Raw genomic sequence first — 16,394 nt, forward strand, 5'->3', positions numbered from 1 at the left:
CTATCCTGAAAGACAATGGTAGTTCTCTAATCACAAAGTGTTTGCACAATAACTGTGCACATAGAATGATGAGGCTTCAGTAGAATGGCTTATAATTCCTGAGTGAAAACTCCTACCCATCTCTGTCTCCCTATAACTTCCCTGCTTCTGGACAGTGTTTTTGCATTTGAAAGTGTGCGTGTTGTTTTTCAACAACTACTTCCTTCAAACACCTAAGAGAGCTTTTTGTTTGTTTGTTTTTGTGGGTTTTTTTGTTTTTGTTTTTGTGTTTGGTTTTTTTTTGTTTTTTGTGTGTTTTGTTTTTGTTTTTGTTTTGGTGAGGAAAATGAAGCAGAAGATAAAAGAGAATCTGTTGTAGTTTCTCAGGAGCCTTTAACTTGAGAATGAGGCCCATGATAAGGTCTTTACGCATACAGTTTCAAATATGTGAGAGATGAGAAGGCCACATATTAGAAGACGTGATGAGAGCAAATGACTCTTTCTTAAAAAGAAACCCCCAGCAATGCTGTACAGAGTAAGACTGTAGTATTGCACTTGCAGTGTGAGGCTGCAATGACTTCCAATGCTCTCAGGGATTAACTTCCACAAATATAGTGAATCCTGGGACATCCTTCCAATCAGTTTCTCTGACAACACTTTAATTCTTCCTTATATTGCTTGTCTGGTTTATGGTTCTGTTTTTCTTCTCTTTGTTTCCTAGGTATGAAGGTTAACTTATAATTATTGGCATACCTGGCTTAGCAATGTGTTGTGTGTTCATGTCTCTTGCTCATGCTATACCAGGTGTTAAAGGCAAGAGATGGGAGGCTGCCTTTGTGTTATGTTTTGGTAGGGAGAATAGATGAAAGTATGACTATAGGAGAAGTCACATCTCTGTAGAGTGTTGTTTGTTATGAAAGAAGATAATAGATTCCACCTAAGCCATTAGTATGATGACCACTCCTCATTTCGTTTATCTGTTTATCCTTTGTGTGCTTTAGAATCCTCTGTTTCTCCTCAGAATGGTGGTGAGCAGACAAATGTACCTCCTTTCTTGATGTGATCATAGTGCGTTATCATCTCATTATATGCTTTTGCCAATTCTGAGAAGGTCAGAAGCAAATCTGCAAGTTGTGTAGGGTTGGAGAGAAGACATAGCAGCTCTGGTGAGGCCTTTAGAAAAGAGATGATAATTTCCTTGCTTGCCACAGTTAAAACAAGCATGTGTTTAATGGAGTACGATGCAATTTGAGTTCCTTCTGCTGAATATGGTTGACCTAAGAAATGTTATTCCAACTGATCCGTTCACTTCTGTATGTTTCTAACTCTTTCTTTGCTTCTTGTAATGACCTCACCCTCAGGGTATCTGCTCATATTTGGAAAGTTTCATCTGCTCTAATTCCCATACACACCTTTTATGTTCACAGCTGTGGAGAGAGAGGCTTCCATAGACGTAGTACATGTACTCCCAGAGACACAGTTGTCTCTAGCAAAATAAAGCAAAGCCATCTGTCCTGCAGTCCTCAGGGTGCCAAGCGGCCACCCAGCCCAGTCAGGGTTTCCATGAAAAAACTAGCGGTCAGTGGCAGAACGTGTGCAGGATGTCTCCCACATGGTCCCCAAAACATGCTGACTGCTAAACTGGAGAGATATTGGTTTGACTGGTGGACTGTTGGATGGAGAAAGAACTGTCTGGATAGCCACATCCCGAGTTATAGTCAGTAGTTTGATGTCCAGCTGGCAATCAGTAACATATTGTGTCCCTCAAGAGTCCATACTGGGACTAGTACTATTTAGTATCTTCATAGACAGTGGGATTAAGTGACCCTCAGCAAGTTTACAGACAACACCAAGGTGAGTGCTGCAGTTGATTCACTCGAGGGAAGAGATGCCATTCAGAGGGACCCTGACAGGCTTGAGAAGTGGGCTCACATGTGCACCTTAGGAAGTTCAACAAGGCCAAGCGCAAGGTCCTGCACCCGGGTCAGGACAATACCCGGTTTCAATACAGACAGTGGGTGAATGGATTGAGAGCAGCCTTGCAGAGAATGACTCAGGGGTACTGGTGAGTGATGAATGGGACATGAGCTGGAAATGGCCCAGAAGGCCAATTGTATCCTGGGCTGTATAACAAGTAGCATGACCAGGAGGTCAAGGGAGGTGGTTCTCCCATTCTATTCTGCTTTTGCAAGAACCCACCTGGCGCAGCACACACTACAATAAATGGACTTGTTACAGTAGGCCCAGAGAAGTACCATGCAGTTGTCAAAGAACTGGAACATGTCTGCTGTAAAGAAAAGCTGAGAGTAGAGGTGCTTCAGCCTGGAGAAGTGAAGGCTCTCAGCAAATGCTATTGCACCTTTTCAATAAATAAAGGCAGGTTATAAGAAAGGCAGAGAAAGAGTCTTTAGCAGGCCCTGTCATGACAGGTCAAGGGTCAAAGATTTTAAGCTGAAAGAGAGTAGGTTTAGATTGGACATAAGGAAGGAAAGTTTTATAATGAAGGTGTTGAGACACTGGAACAGGTTGCCCAGAGAAGTTATGGATGCATCTTCATTTGAAGGGTTTAAGGTCAGGACAGATGGGGCTTTTGAGCAACATGATCTTTTGATAGATATCCCTGACCATGGCAGAGGGGTGGACTAGATCTTTAAATACAATTTCCAATCCAAATAATTCTACGGTTCTATGAAAAGTTTGACCTGGCTATACATTTTCCCATAGTCAGCCCCTCGAGTATGGAAACACAAAAGAAGGAACCTTTGTGAATCAAAACCAAAATAGTAAACGTTAATCTGCTTTCTTAGCATGAAATGATACACATTACTGTTGGGCTGATATATTTTTATCAGTGTAATTGTTCTACAAAAATATATAAATCAGCAGGACAGAAGTCAGAGACTTAAGTGAACAAAAGGAAGAAATGTTGGGAAGAGGGAAAACCTTTACAGGCCTGCCATGAAAGGATTGAAATTGCTTTTGCTTTACTCTGTTTGTGATTACACATTGATTACTCCATTACAAATACTTCCTTCTTGGTATTTGTTCCAGGTAAGGAAAGCAGAATTCACAATAGATGACAGAGTGCAAAAGAGCTCTTCCCTACCTGTACTTCGGTATCTTGCTCTTATACTTCCCTCTTGATTTTATTAATAGAAGCTGAGTTCCTTCATTTCTTGATCGGCTGTACATATTTAAAGCACACTATTCATTGCGGCTCAAGGAGATGACCTAAAAGCACCTGACAGCGTCTCCCCGTTTTAAACACCCTTGGTGTTGCAGCAAGCGAGAGCTTCTTCCCTTTCTGATTCTAATGACACCGAGCCCCCGCAACAGAGTGAAGGCACCAAACCCCTGTGAGAAGCCCGGGCCCCCGGTAGCGCGGCCATCAGGCGGCTGCGGTGGCGTCGCGGCGCCTCCGGGTGCCGCTGTTGGCCGAGGCAGAGCGGCGCTGGAGCCGGAGCCGCAGCTGGAGCCGCCGCAGCGTCCTGCCCCCGCAGGCTGCTCGCTCGCCCGGCGCCGGCCAGAGCGGCAGCGGCACTGGCAGCAGCGGCGAGAGGCGGCGCGGATTGGGGAGCAGCGCCCACATCGCTCGCTGCCCTCCGGCGGCCCCTGTGCTCTTTGCGGAGAGGGTCTGGAAGGAGAGAGGGCAGCGGCTGGAGGGAGGAGCGCGGCGAGCGCTGCCGAGAATGGCGGGCGGACAGAGGCAGAGGCGGCGGCGAGCAGGAGGGCGAGTGCTGCTGCCCGCATTGCTACTGGGCTTGTGCTGGCGGGCGGCGGCGGAGCGGCTTCGTTACACCATCCCCGAGGAGCTGGGCAGAGGTTCGCTGGTGGGGCCGCTGGCGCGGGACCTGGGGCTGAGCCCGGCGGACCTGCCGGCACGCAAGCTGCGGCTCAGCGCGGACAAGCAATACTTCACGGTGAACGGGGAGAACGGGAACCTGTACGTGAGCGAGAGGGTGGACCGGGAGGAGATGTGCGGCGAGGCTGCGTCCTGCTCCGTCAGTTTCGAGGCGCTGGTACAGAACCCACTCAACGTTTTCCTCGTCGAGGTGGCCATCCAGGACGTCAACGACAACGCACCGCACTTCTTGAGAGACAGTTTCCTGCTGGAGATCAACGAGTTCACTTCTCCTGGCGCCCGTTTTGCACTGGGCAAGGCGCAAGACGCGGACGTGGGCAGCAACTCGCTGCAAGGCTACGAACTGGAGGCCAACGGGTATTTCGCAGTGGAGGTGAAGGAGAGCCCGGACGGCAGCAAGTTCGCGGAGCTGGTGCTGCGCCGCGCGCTGGACCGGGAGCGCGAGCCGAGCCTGCGTCTGGTGCTGACGGCTCTGGACGGCGGCGACCCGCCCCGGAGCGGCACCGCCCAGCTCTGCATCAACGTCACCGACGCCAACGACAACGCGCCCGTGTTCACGCAGGACCGGTACCGCGCGAGCCTGCGGGAGGACGCACCGCCGGGGTCTATTGTACTAAATGTCTCCGCCTCTGACTCTGATGCCGGGACCTACGCTCGCATCACGTACGGCTTCGGTGAAACGCCGGCCAAGGTGCTTCAGAAGTTTGTGCTAGACGCGGAAAGCGGAACGATCACGCTGCAGGAGGCGCTAGACTTCGAGGACACGCGAGGCTACACGCTGCTGGTGGAGGCGAGGGACGGAGGTGGTTTGGTGGCTCACTGCGAAGTGGACGTGGAGGTACTGGACGTCAACGACAACGCGCCCGAGGTGACACTGACGTCGGTGTCGACTCCGGTGCCCGAGGACGCGCCGGCCGGCACGGTGGTTGCGCTGGTGAAAGTGCAGGACCGGGACTCCGGGGAGAACGCGGAGGTGTCGTTCGAGCTGTCAGGCGAGGCACCGTTGTCGCTCGTGGCGTCGTCGGGCGGCTCGTATAAGGTGGTGACGGTGAGGGCCCTGGACCGGGAGCAGGCGGCCGAGCACCGGGTGAAGGTGGTGGCCAGGGATCGGGGCCGGCCGTCGCTGTCGAGCAGCACGGCGCTGGTGCTGGAGGTGTCGGACGTGAACGACAACGCGCCGGTGTTCGAGGAGGCCGCCTACAGCGCCTACGTGGCAGAGAACAACGCGGCGGGTGCTCCGGTGCTGCGCGTCCTCGCGCGGGACGCAGACGCAGGCGTCAACGGGCGCGTGAGCTACTGGCTGGCGGGCGGCAGCGCGGACGCGGCGGCGTACGTGTCAGTGGAGGCGCGGAGCGGCGCGCTGTACGCGCAGCGCTCCTTCGACTACGAGCAGTGCCGCGAGTTAGCCGTGGTCGTGCGGGCCCAGGACGGCGGGGAGCCGGCGCGGAGCTCGACGGCGACGGTGCGCGTCTTCGTGCTGGACCGCAACGACAACGCGCCGCGGGTGCTCTGGCCGGCGCCGGAAGAGAGAGTACCGGGAGCGGTCCCGGCGTTGGAGCCGTTCGAGGTGGTGCCGCGCACGGCCGAAGCCGGGTACCTGGTGGCCAAGGTGGTGGCGGTGGACGCAGACGCGGGGCGCAACGCCTGGCTGTCGTACGAGCTGGTGCAGGCGGCGGAGCCGGCCCTGTTCCGCGTGGGGCTGCACAGCGGCGAGGTGCGCACGGCGCGGGCCGTGTCGGAGAGGGACGCGGCCAAGCAGCGGCTGGTGGCTGTGGTGAAGGACCACGGGCAGCCGGCGCTGTCGGCCACGGCCACGCTGCACGTGGTGCTGGCCGAGAGCTTGCAGGAGGCGCTGCCGGAGCTGAGCGAGCGGGCGGCGGGCGCCGACTCGGCGGCGGAGCTGCAGTTCTACCTGGTGCTGGCGCTGGCGCTGCTGTCCGCGCTGTTCCTGCTGAGCGTGGCGCTGGCCGTGCTGGCGCGGCTGCGCCGGGCCGGGCCGCCCGCCGTCCTGCGCTGCCTGGGCGCGCAGCGCTTGTCCGTGGCCGGCGCCGCCTTCCCGGCCGACTTCTGCGAGGGCACCTTGCCCTACTCCTACAACCTGTGCGTGGCGCCGGGCCGCGCCGTGGCCGAGGCCGCTTGGCTGCCGCCGCCGCTGCCCAGCCTGCCCGCGGAGGAGCTTCTGGGCGGGGAGCCCAGCGGGAAGAGGAGCCCGAGCAGCAGCGCCGGCGAGGGAGAGCCGCCCGCCGACCCTGACGCACCACAGGTATGTAAGCCCGCGTGGTCCTTTTCTCTGTCTTCCCGAGCCTCGTGCTGGGGGTAGTGGGTAGTTCTTCGGTTGTCTGCTTTGGTGGTTAGTGCTCTTTTATGTTGCCATGAAAGAATTAAGTAATTCTGTTCCACCGCTTTTTCAGCGGTACATTATTCCTCATCAGCTCTCCATCGTATAGTGTCGGTGGGGTGCGGAGTTTCTTGCCTGTTCTGCTTCCGCTGGGATCGAGAATTTTCTTCCTAGTTGTTAGAATCTGGGCGGAGAGCCCTGCGGGAAACGGAGACCGAGCACCAGCGCTGGCGCGGGACAGCCGCCCGACGACCCCGACGCACCGCAGGTCTGTCAGTCCACGCTCTCTCGCGTTTTTCCTTGAGCTTTTCTGAACCTTCTTTCCTGTTCCCCTGGGTTTTCTCGAGAGATGTGAATGGGGATTGCTAGTCCGTGTCTCCGTTGAAGAAATGAAGGTACAGGGTACTGTCCTCCGAATCATCGCAGGTAGCTCACGGCTTCAGTTCTTTGTTCTGTTTTATCTGAGTGGCGTTGACTACAAATCTCATATGGGTTCGTAACGTGGAAAATTAATGATTTTACACGATGAGAAATGTGCTGGACTCTCTGTGTTAGAGAAATTTTTTTCTCATAACTTTTTTCTCGAGCCGATATCCAGGTAGCTGGTCTATAGCTGGATGCGAAACTGTTGCCTTCCTAAATGAAAGGTGCACGTAGCTGTATGAATGGCAGCTCTTCTCTATGTAATGTTCCCATCTTCCTCCCTGTGCTTTCTTGTTTTTTGTATGATGGCTGCAGAAATGGCATTGTTAATGGCACGGATAAATATTTTCCGGGCATGATTTTTTTTCCCCATAATTGCGTAGAATCAGGAAATCGAGGATTATTCAGATCAACCTCGATGATGGAGCCGAGAAGTAACTAAGTCAAGAGAGAATGGTAGTCCCTGAGGAGGACTTCATTTAAGTAGGTGTTCCGTGTTCTCTTGTGGTATTTCTCGGGGACTAGGAAAACCTTAGACTGAGGGACAGGTAAATCGCCGTAAAACTAAGCGATGTCTCTGTGGCGACTGTCCCGTGGCCGCGAGCTGTGGGTGGGACAGGCCGGGCAGGCAGCGCTGGGCAGCTCTCGGTGTCTGCAGTGCCGGGAGGAGGCTGCGGGCGCCGCTGTTGAGCGAGGAGGAGCGAGAGGAAGGCCGGAGCGCTGCAGGCAGCCCCGCCCGCTGCGGCCCGGCTCGCTCGCTGGCTCGGCGTCCGGACGGCCTGCGAGCGTCCCCGCGGTGCGGAGCCGTGCTGCAGCGAGGCGGAGGGACCGGCGGCAGGGACCGGGAGCGGCGAAACAGGGGTCGAAGCAGTAGGAGGCGGCGGCTGCCGCTGTTGGTGCGGAACCGCGGAGGAGATGTGGGCGGCGGGGAGGTGTTGGGGCTGGCGGGAGCGAGCCCTGCTGTGGGGCGTGCTGATGGCGACGTGGGAGGCGGCGTGGGGGCAGCTGCGCTACTCGGTTCCCGAGGAGCTGCCAAAGGGCTCGTTCGTGGGCGACGTTGCCAAGGACATGAGGCTGCAGCTGCCGGCGCTCCGAGACCGAGGCTTCCGTATCTTGGACAAAGGCAGGACGCTGTATTTTGCTCTTTACGGGAAGACGGGACATTTAGTAACGGCGGAGATAATAGACAGAGAGCAGCTCTGCGAGAGTGTGCAGCAATGCGTGCTGCGGTGTGAGGTGATAATAGAGAGAGAAATGCAGATATATGAAATCGAAGTGGACATTAACGACAACTCCCCCAGCTTCCGAGAGGCAGAAAAAGAACTGAGAATGAGCGAGATGACAGCACCAGGTTGGCAGTTTCCCCTGGCCGAGGCTCACGACCCAGACTCGGGACCGAATTCTGTGCAGAGCTACGAGCTAAGCGGAGACGAGCACTTCTCGCTGGCCGTGCAGACGGGTCCCGGCGGGGATCAGCGTCCCGAGCTGGTGCTGGCGAAGGCGCTGGACCGGGAGGAGGCGGCGTTTCACGAGCTGGTGCTGAGGGCGAGCGACGGCGGCGAGCCGGCGCGGACGGCACGGCGCGGATCCGCGTGGCGGTGCTGGACGCCAACGCAACGCGCCCGTGTTCAGCCAGACGGAGTACACGGTGCGTGTGCCGGAGGACGTGCCCGTGGGCTCCACCCTCGTCACTGTCACGGCCACCGACGCCGACGAGGGACTGAATGGGCAGGTGAAATACTCGTTGAAAAAAATCACGGAGAAAGCCTAGGAGATTTTCCATCTGGACGCTGAGACGGGAGCGATCTCGCTGGTGCGTAGCCTGGACTTCGAGGAAGGTGACTCGTACGAAATGGAGGTGCAGGCACGGGACGGCGGGGAACTTTTTGTTACGGCAAAAGTGGAGATAACCGTGGCAGACGTCAATGATAACGCTCCCGAACTCACAATTTCATCAGCCTTGAGTGAAATCTCGGAAGCTGCCCCACCGGGGACAGTGGTGGCCCTGCTGCACGTGCAGGACCGCGACTCGGGGGCGAACGGCGAGGTGCGGTGCTCGCTGGACGGCGACGTCCCGTTCCGACTGCGCAGCTCGCGCAGCAGCTACTACAGCGTGGTCACTGCTGAGGAGCTGGACCGGGAGCAGGTGTCGGAGTACAACGTGACGGTGCGGCCGGCGGCCGGCGGGTCGCCGGCGCTGTGGAGCAGCGTCGTGCTGGGGCTGCGGGTGCTGGACGTGAACGACAAAGCGCCGGTGTTCAAGGAGGCCGCCTACAGCGCCTACGTGGCAGAGAACAACGCGGCGGGCGCGCTGGTGCTGAGGATGCGGGCGTGGGACGCGGACTGGGGGCAGAACGCGCGCGTGCGGTACCGGCTGGGGGAGGGGCGTGTGCGGGGCGCGCCGCTGTCGTCGTCCGTGTCGGTGGAGGTGGAGACGGCGCGCTGTACGCGCTGCGCTCGTTCGACTACGAGGAGGTGCGCGAAGTGGAGCTGTGGGTGCGGGCGGAGGACGGCGGCGCGCCGGCGCTGAGCAGCAACGTGTCGGTGCGGCTGGTGATCGTGGACGAGAACGACAACGCGCCGCAGGTGCTGTACCCGCCGGCGGCGCCGCTTGCGGTGGGCGCGGGCTGGGCGGGCATGGAGCTGGCGCCGCGCTTGGCGGAGCCCGGGGCGCTGGTGGCCAAGGTGGTGGCGGTGGACGCGGACGCGGACGCGGGGCAGAACGCGTGGCTGTCGTACGAACTGGCCAAGGCGACGGAGCCGGGGCTGTTCCGCGTGGGGCTGCACAGCGGCGAGGTGCGCACGGCGCGCTTCCCGCTGGCCCGCGACGCGGCGAGGCAGAGCCTGGTGGTGGTGGTGAAGGACCACGGGCGGCCGGCGCTGTCGGCCACGGCCACGCTGACGGTGGTGCTGGCCGAGAGTGTGGCCGAGCTGCTGGCCGAGCTGGGCAGCGCGGCATCGGCGGCGGCGCCGGGCGAGCCGGCCGGCAGCCTGACGCGCTGGCTGGTGCTGGCCGTGGCGGCCGTGTCCTGCCTCTTCCTCGCCTTCCTGCTGCTGCTGCTGGCGCTGCGCCTGCGGCGCTGGCGCCGCTCGCAGCTGCTGGCGGCGAGCAGCGGCGCCTTGCGCGGCGTGCCGGCCTCGCACTTCGTGGGCATCGACGGCGTCCGCGCCTTCCTGCACTCCTACTCGCACGAGGTGTCTCTCACGGCCGACTCGCGCAAGAGCCAGCTCCGCTTCTCAGGCGCCAGCTGCTGCGACACCCTCCCGGCCCGCCCGCCGCCCGACGAGCCCGCGCCGCTGCTCGGGGAGGACCCCGCCGCTCCCCCGGTGAATTTCAATGACCGCCCTTTCTCTGCCACCCTGCCCTCTGCTGATTCACTGCGCTTTTATGCGTTGCACTTACGGATGTTTGGTTACAGTGAGGGCCGAGCTTCATTCGGCAGCGCGCTGTGTACTAGTGGCTCTTGCATCCGGGAGGTGAACGTGGGATCCTTGCTCAGAGTTACCGTAGGCGTGAGAGGGCGGAGAAGTTATGCTGTTGCTGGCTTCACCTCCGTTAGTGGAGGACAGTGTTTTTTTATGACGTCGCTACTGTATCATAGGATGTTGAATGATCAAGTCTTGTCGTAAAGGAGATCACCTCGTTTACTTTTAGAACCTTGATGTAGCGATAAGAAAACGTAGCTTCCTCTGTGCATAGACGTTTAAAATATAGCTATGTGAAGCCCCTTATGTGATCCTGGTGCACGTAGTAATAGCTTAATGATGTACTAAGTATAAATGCCATTTACGAATAGCCTAATTATGTACTAAGTAGAAATGCGTAAGTGAAATATTTCTTCGTTGCCTACTAAATACCTGGGTTATGTATCCTCACAAAGATCTATAATATAGAAGACGCTCTGATCCCCTCCTTTCTTCTTCCTTTCCTCCTTGTAATGATCTGAAGGTGGGCCTTTGTCTCTGACAATGTGTGGAAGATCCTATCTGCAATATTTGCCTGATTTTCACCTACATGCCTTTCATGTTTACAGCAGTAAAGAGAAAGATTTCTATAGATGTGTTTCTTTAAAATGTTACTGGAAAAAATGTTCATGCTTGTCACATACACATGCTGAAAAGTCAAGTATTATCCATGCCAAGGAGAATCTATCTGTGCAAATATCATTAGTTGTCAGCCATGTGTAAGTGATGAAGATCATCAACAATGATGTGAACTGTGAAGTGTCTGAGCAGAGTTTTTGGGGTTCTGTGTGTAAGGAGGTACTTTGGGAGGCAAGGCATATTTTTTGTTAATTGCCAACGTTAATTGTTGGCCGACAGAATATGTTTCTGAAGGTGTCTTAATTTTGGGTATCACGCTGCTCAAATTCCAGTTGACCAAGTTGTGGGTTCATCAGTTTGTTTTCCTGTTGCATGATGTCTCCTGTGAATGGCAGTTGTTAAGCACAGACAGACAATTTACATTAAGATTTGATGACTGTATCTTTATCAGAGCTGCATGTTATGAGAACATCTAACCTTTCTTTGAATTACTGTGATATTTGGGGAGAGTGAAGACTGTCTGTTTCGAGACAGGGCAGGTCAAAACAAAACGTGTGCTGTGGTATAATCAAAATGCCTACAAGGTAGATTTCATGGTTCAATTGGTCCTACTTGTTAGACGGGGCCCACAGTTGTGTTTCCAGACTTTTTCCCTTTTCTATTCTCTCAAGGAGTTACACGGAAGAACTATGGCTACAGTCTGTGAGATCGTGCCTGAGTTGCCTTTGACTTTGTATGGTGTACTATCTGTGGGAGATGAGTGGGCCACATATTAGAAGAATTGCTGAAAGCTGAGGACTATTTATTACAATGAAACCCCAAACAATGTAGTCCAGAGTGGGACTTTAAGGATACACTTGGCAGCTTGAGGCCTCAGTGACTTCCAGCTAATCTCAGGGACGAATTTCATTGACTGTAGTGAAGTCTTCCCAGTGAGTTTCTCTGACAACACTTTGTCTTCTAATGCTTCCTTGCCTTACTTGCTTGATTTTGTCTTTCTTCCCCTGGTCTCCTGTGTATATATATTTACTTGTAATGATTAACATAGCTTCATCTAGCAATGCATCGTGTGTTTATTCCTCTTACTGATGCTACTGTTAGTGTGAAAGGCAGGAGATGGAAGGATACCTTTATTTTCTGTTCTCGTCAGTGGGGAATACACATAAACATTACCTTAAATAGAAGTTGCATCTCTGTGGAACTGCACATGTGATAAAAAGGGGGAGATTGCCACTAAGATCGATGACTCAGTCTCTGTTGGATGACGACTCCTCTTTTGCTTCTGTCATTTATCATTTGTATGCTTTGGAATCCTTCTTTTTCTCCTCAGAATGGTGGTGAAGAGACAAATGTACCTCCCTTCTTGGTGTGATCGTAGTGCATTATCCTCTCACGATATAGCTTTGCCAATTCTGAGAAGGTCAGAAGCAAACCTGCAAGTTGAATAGGATTGGAGAGAAGACAGAGCAGCTCGGGGTGGGGGGCGGCTATAGAAGAACAGGTGGTCATTTCCTTGCATGTCATGGTCAACACAAGCATGTGCCTAAAGGAGTACCATGCAATTTGGGTTGCTTCTGCTCAATAATATTGGCCTAAGGAACGTTATTCCAACTGATCCATTTGCTTTTCTATGTTTTTAACTTTTCCCTTGCTTGTTGTCATGAGCTGTAGCTCGACCTCAGGCTGTCTGATCAAATGGAGAAAGTCACATCTGTTCTGTTTGTGTGAGTGCAGGTGCAGTTCCCATACACACCCTCTCTCTGATGCATCTCTGCCTTTCCCCCTTGCTTTTTGCTAGTTCCTTCGTAGATAGGTTTCATTATAGGGAATGTAAAGCTTTTAGTGCAGGATCAGCAAGAGACTGGTCTCAAAGCAAGAGAAGAGGGGGTTGTGTGCTCCATCTGTCTAGGCAGTGCTTTAATATGAGGCCTAGTGCCAAGGCCTCTGCCACTTACACTTAGATGCCTTTTCCTGTGTCCTGAAAATGGATTACAATCTTCTGAGAAACTGGTCTGCACGTAATAGCTAAGGAAGTGCAAACATGAATCAGGGATACTATTTGTAGTAATTGCTGTGTGAAATGTAATTTTTCCAGATACATGAGCTTATAAGACTGAGATGCAGTTTCACACTATTTTTATCAAACTCTTCCAAGCCTTGACCAGCCTTCCAATGTTATAATGGCTCTTGGTCTAATGAAGTAACTGTTGATGTTTTGTTTTCCTTAAAACTGCTGTGAATATAGGGAATGGGAGTGTATTTTTGTTGGGAATTTGTGGGTTTGGGGCTTCTTATTTGAAGTATGTACGAGGAAGATACTCCTTTTTTGCACTGTCATGATGAGATTTTCCTACAAATGGTAGACATTTGGCATAGAGGTAAACATTGTATTAACGGTTGCAGTGTCACATCTCTTCCAAATTGCCTATGGCTGAGGAAGAATGGTGATGTTCTGAGCTGATACTGATGACTAAGCCTTTATCTGAGCTATGTATCACTTATGCCCTTCAAAGCATTTTATGTTTCTTGTGATGAGCAGAGAAGTCTCCATGCATGTATCTATGTTGTGATCCTTATTCTATTTGAGCATAAGTATGCACCTAGAACTATGATGCAGGGGTAGAAAAGCTTATGAGTCCTGTGTGAAACCTCTTTACTCACCTCTATCTCCCTGTAACTTTGAAATGTAGAGTTTCTTCATATTTGTAGTTACACCTTCTTCAGGACTTGTGTCCTGAAAGGTTGTGGTTAATTTTCTCCATTTCTGGAGAGCATTTTTGCTTTTGAAACTGTCTGTGTTATTTTTGCAGCAAATACTTTCTTCAGCCATCTAAGACAGAATGTCTTTAGCAGAAGCTAAAAGATAATTTATTACACTTTCTCAAAGGACTTAGCTTGAGAAAGAGGCCCGTGATAAGATATTCAAACTTACAGCTTCATATTTACAGGATGAGAAGGCTACTTAGTCATCACCTCTCAGTGATTATTTTATACTATTTCTTGGTATGTAGGGCAGAGGAAGGCATTAGAGTTGCACTTGCAGCTTTAGAGATGAACAACTTCCAGGTGCTCTTGGGGACAAATTTCCATATCTGCAGTGAACACTAATCCTTCCAGTGAGTTTCTCTGATAACACTTTCCTTTTAATCCTTTCTTGAGTTGCTTCTCTGATTTTTATATTTTTCCTGTTCTTCTACCTATGAAAATTTCTTTTTAAGCAGTGTATCTTCATTTATCAATGCATTATGTTTTAGCGCCTCTTGCTCATGGTACAGTAGGTGTGGAAAGCAAGAGATGTGAGGATACCTTTGTGTTCCATTTTTTGGTAGGGAGAGTAGGTGAAAGCAAAACCTTAAGTAGAAGCTGCATTTCTGTAGAACAGTGCATGTGATAAAAGAGGGGACATTGTCCCTAAGCCATTAGTTTGAGGACATAGTCTCTGTTGCATGACTGCTCTTTGACTTTGTCTATTTATCACTCATGTGCTTTAGCATCCCTCTGTTTCTCCCCAGAATGGTGGTGAGCAAAGAAATACACCTCTCTTCTTGGTGTGATTGTAGTGTGCCATCCTCTCATGATACGTTTTTGCCCCTTATGAGAGTCAGAAGCAAACCTGCTGGTTGTGTAGTGTTGCTGAGATGATTTGGTAGGGTGTAGAAGAACAGACGCTCGTTTCCCTGCTTCTCATAATTTGTGCCTTAGGCACACAGTTGTGATACCATGCAAGTTGAGTTCCTTCTGATCAATAAGTTTGGTCTCAGAAACATTATTCCACCGGATCCATTAATTTCAACATGTTTCTGTATGTTCTTGCCTTGCTTGTTTCATGAGCTACAGCTTGACCTCAGGGTGTTTGGTCAGGTGTCTGAGCGTAGAGGCATTTCCTGTACACACCTTTGATGTTTACAGCTGTAGAAAGGATGGCTTTCATAGACATACATGTGCTGTAGTGACAGAAAGCAAACCAATCTCTCCTATAGTCCTCAAAGTGCCAAGTGGCAATTCAACCCAGGTAAGGTTTCCATGAACAAAACAGCGGTCACAGGCAGAACATATGCATGGTGTCCCTCAAAACATGCAGACCGGTAAATTGGAGAGATATGGGACTGTTAGGTGGAGAAGGAACTGGCTGGATGGCCACATACTGGGACCAGTACTGTGTAATATCTTCACCAGTGACACAGAGAATTGGATAAAGTACACCCTCAGTGAATTTGCAGACAACATCAAGGTAAGTGGTACAACTAATTTGCTTGAGGGATAGGATGCCATTCAGAGGGACCTTGACAGACTTGAGAAGTGAGTGTCTTTGAACCTTGTGAAGTTCCACACACCCAAGTGCAAGGTCCTACGCTTTGGTCGGGACAATCCCCAATTCTAATACAGACTGGGAGATTGAGATCAGCCTTGCAGAGAAGACTTGTGGGTACTGGTGGGTAACAAATGGGACATGAGCTGGCGATGTGTGCATCCATCTCTGGAACCTACTTCTGGGTCCAGAAGTGGGTCAGAAAAATCATTAAAGGCTGAAAGAGTTGAGGTGGGTCAGCCTGAAGAAGGGAAGGCTCTGTGAAGACCTTATGGTGTCTTTTTGTTATATAAAGTAGGCTTGTAAGAATGACAGAGAAAGAGTTTTTAGAAGAGCCTCTTGTGACAGGACAAGGGGCAATGGTTTTAAACCAGTGGTTTTAAAGAGTGAAGGTTTCAACTGAACATAAGGATGAAATGTTTTAAAATAAGGGTGGGGAGACACTGGAGCAGGTTGCACACAGAAGTTATACATGTGTCATCATTGGAAGGTTTCAAGGTTAGGTTGAACGGGGCTTTGAGCAACCTGATCCTTTGACAGATGTCCCTGCCATAGCACAAGGTTTGGATTAGATGATCTTTAAAGGCCCCTTCACAGCCAAAATATTCTGATTCTGTGAAACACTCAGCCTGGCTTTGCACTTTCCCATTGTCAGCCCCTCAAGAATGGAGATATAAAAGAAGGAACCTCGAGCATCAGAAAAAAATAAAGGAAACATTATTCTGCTGTCCCAGCATGAAGCCTAATGCATTAATGTTAGGGTGATATAGTATCAGTGTAAATTTTCTTCTCCTAGGAAAAAAAGCTAAAAACAGGACAAAAGTCAGAGACTTAGATAAAAAAGGAACAAAAAGAAAGAAGATGGAACCCTTTTACAGGCCTTGCCTGAAAGGACTGAAACTGGTTTTGCTTCAGTCTGTTTGTGACTAATTATTGATTACTCCAGTATGAATATTTCCTTCGTGGCATTTGTTCTAGATAAGGAAAGCAGAATTCACAATAGTGTCAGAGTACTAAAGAGCTCTTCCCTACCTACCCTTCCGTATCGTGCACTTATACTTCCATCTTGATTTTATTAATAGAAGCTGAGTTCCTTTAGTTATTGATCAGCTGTAAATATTTACATCTGAGTATTCATTGCGGCTCAAGGAGATGACCTAAAAACACATCACAGACTCTACCCGTTTTAAACGCCTTTGGTGTTGCAGCAAGAGAAAGCTTCTAATGACACCGAGCCCCCGCAACAGAGTGAAGGCACCAAACCCCTGTGAGAAGCCCGGGCCCCCGGTAGCGCGGCCATCAGGCGGCTGCGGTGGCGTCGCGGCGCCTCCGGGTGCCGCTGTTGGCCGAGGCAGAGCGGCGCTGGAGCCGGAGCCGCAGCTGGAGCCGCCGCAGCGTCCTGCCCCCGCAGGCTGCTCGCTCGCCCGGCGCCGGCCAGA

At 52.0% G+C, this 16,394-nt stretch overlaps 2 protein-coding genes across 5 annotated transcripts in view; both read left to right on the top strand.

Annotated features, from left to right (window-relative positions):
* LOC102091799 (protocadherin gamma-A4) overlaps nt 1-16,394 on the top strand; it is a 223,708-nt gene that overhangs the window by 13,921 nt on the left and 193,393 nt on the right. The window contains exon 1 of one of the 4 annotated variants that reach the window (XM_065030279.1): nt 3,501-6,104. The exons of the other annotated variants lie outside the window; for them this stretch is intronic. Coding sequence (XP_064886351.1) covers nt 3,669-6,104 — 2,436 coding nt within the window. The 5' untranslated portion in view covers nt 3,501-3,668. Of the gene's footprint in view, nt 1-3,500; nt 6,105-16,394 lie in introns of those variants that run through there. 4 annotated transcript variants of the gene reach the window in all.
* Nucleotides 6,192-16,255, top strand: LOC135575453 (protocadherin gamma-A12-like). Its single transcript, XM_065030302.1, is given in 6 exon segments — nt 6,192-7,442; nt 7,444-7,485; nt 7,487-8,172; nt 8,175-8,213; nt 8,216-9,034; nt 9,037-16,255. Coding segments are annotated over 6 exon segments (3,051 nt in total). The 5' UTR covers nt 6,192-7,173; the 3' UTR covers nt 10,233-16,255.

This window comes from Columba livia, chromosome 14, assembly GCF_036013475.1.
Source record: "Columba livia isolate bColLiv1 breed racing homer chromosome 14, bColLiv1.pat.W.v2, whole genome shotgun sequence".
Taxonomy (NCBI): Eukaryota; Metazoa; Chordata; class Aves; order Columbiformes; family Columbidae; genus Columba; species Columba livia.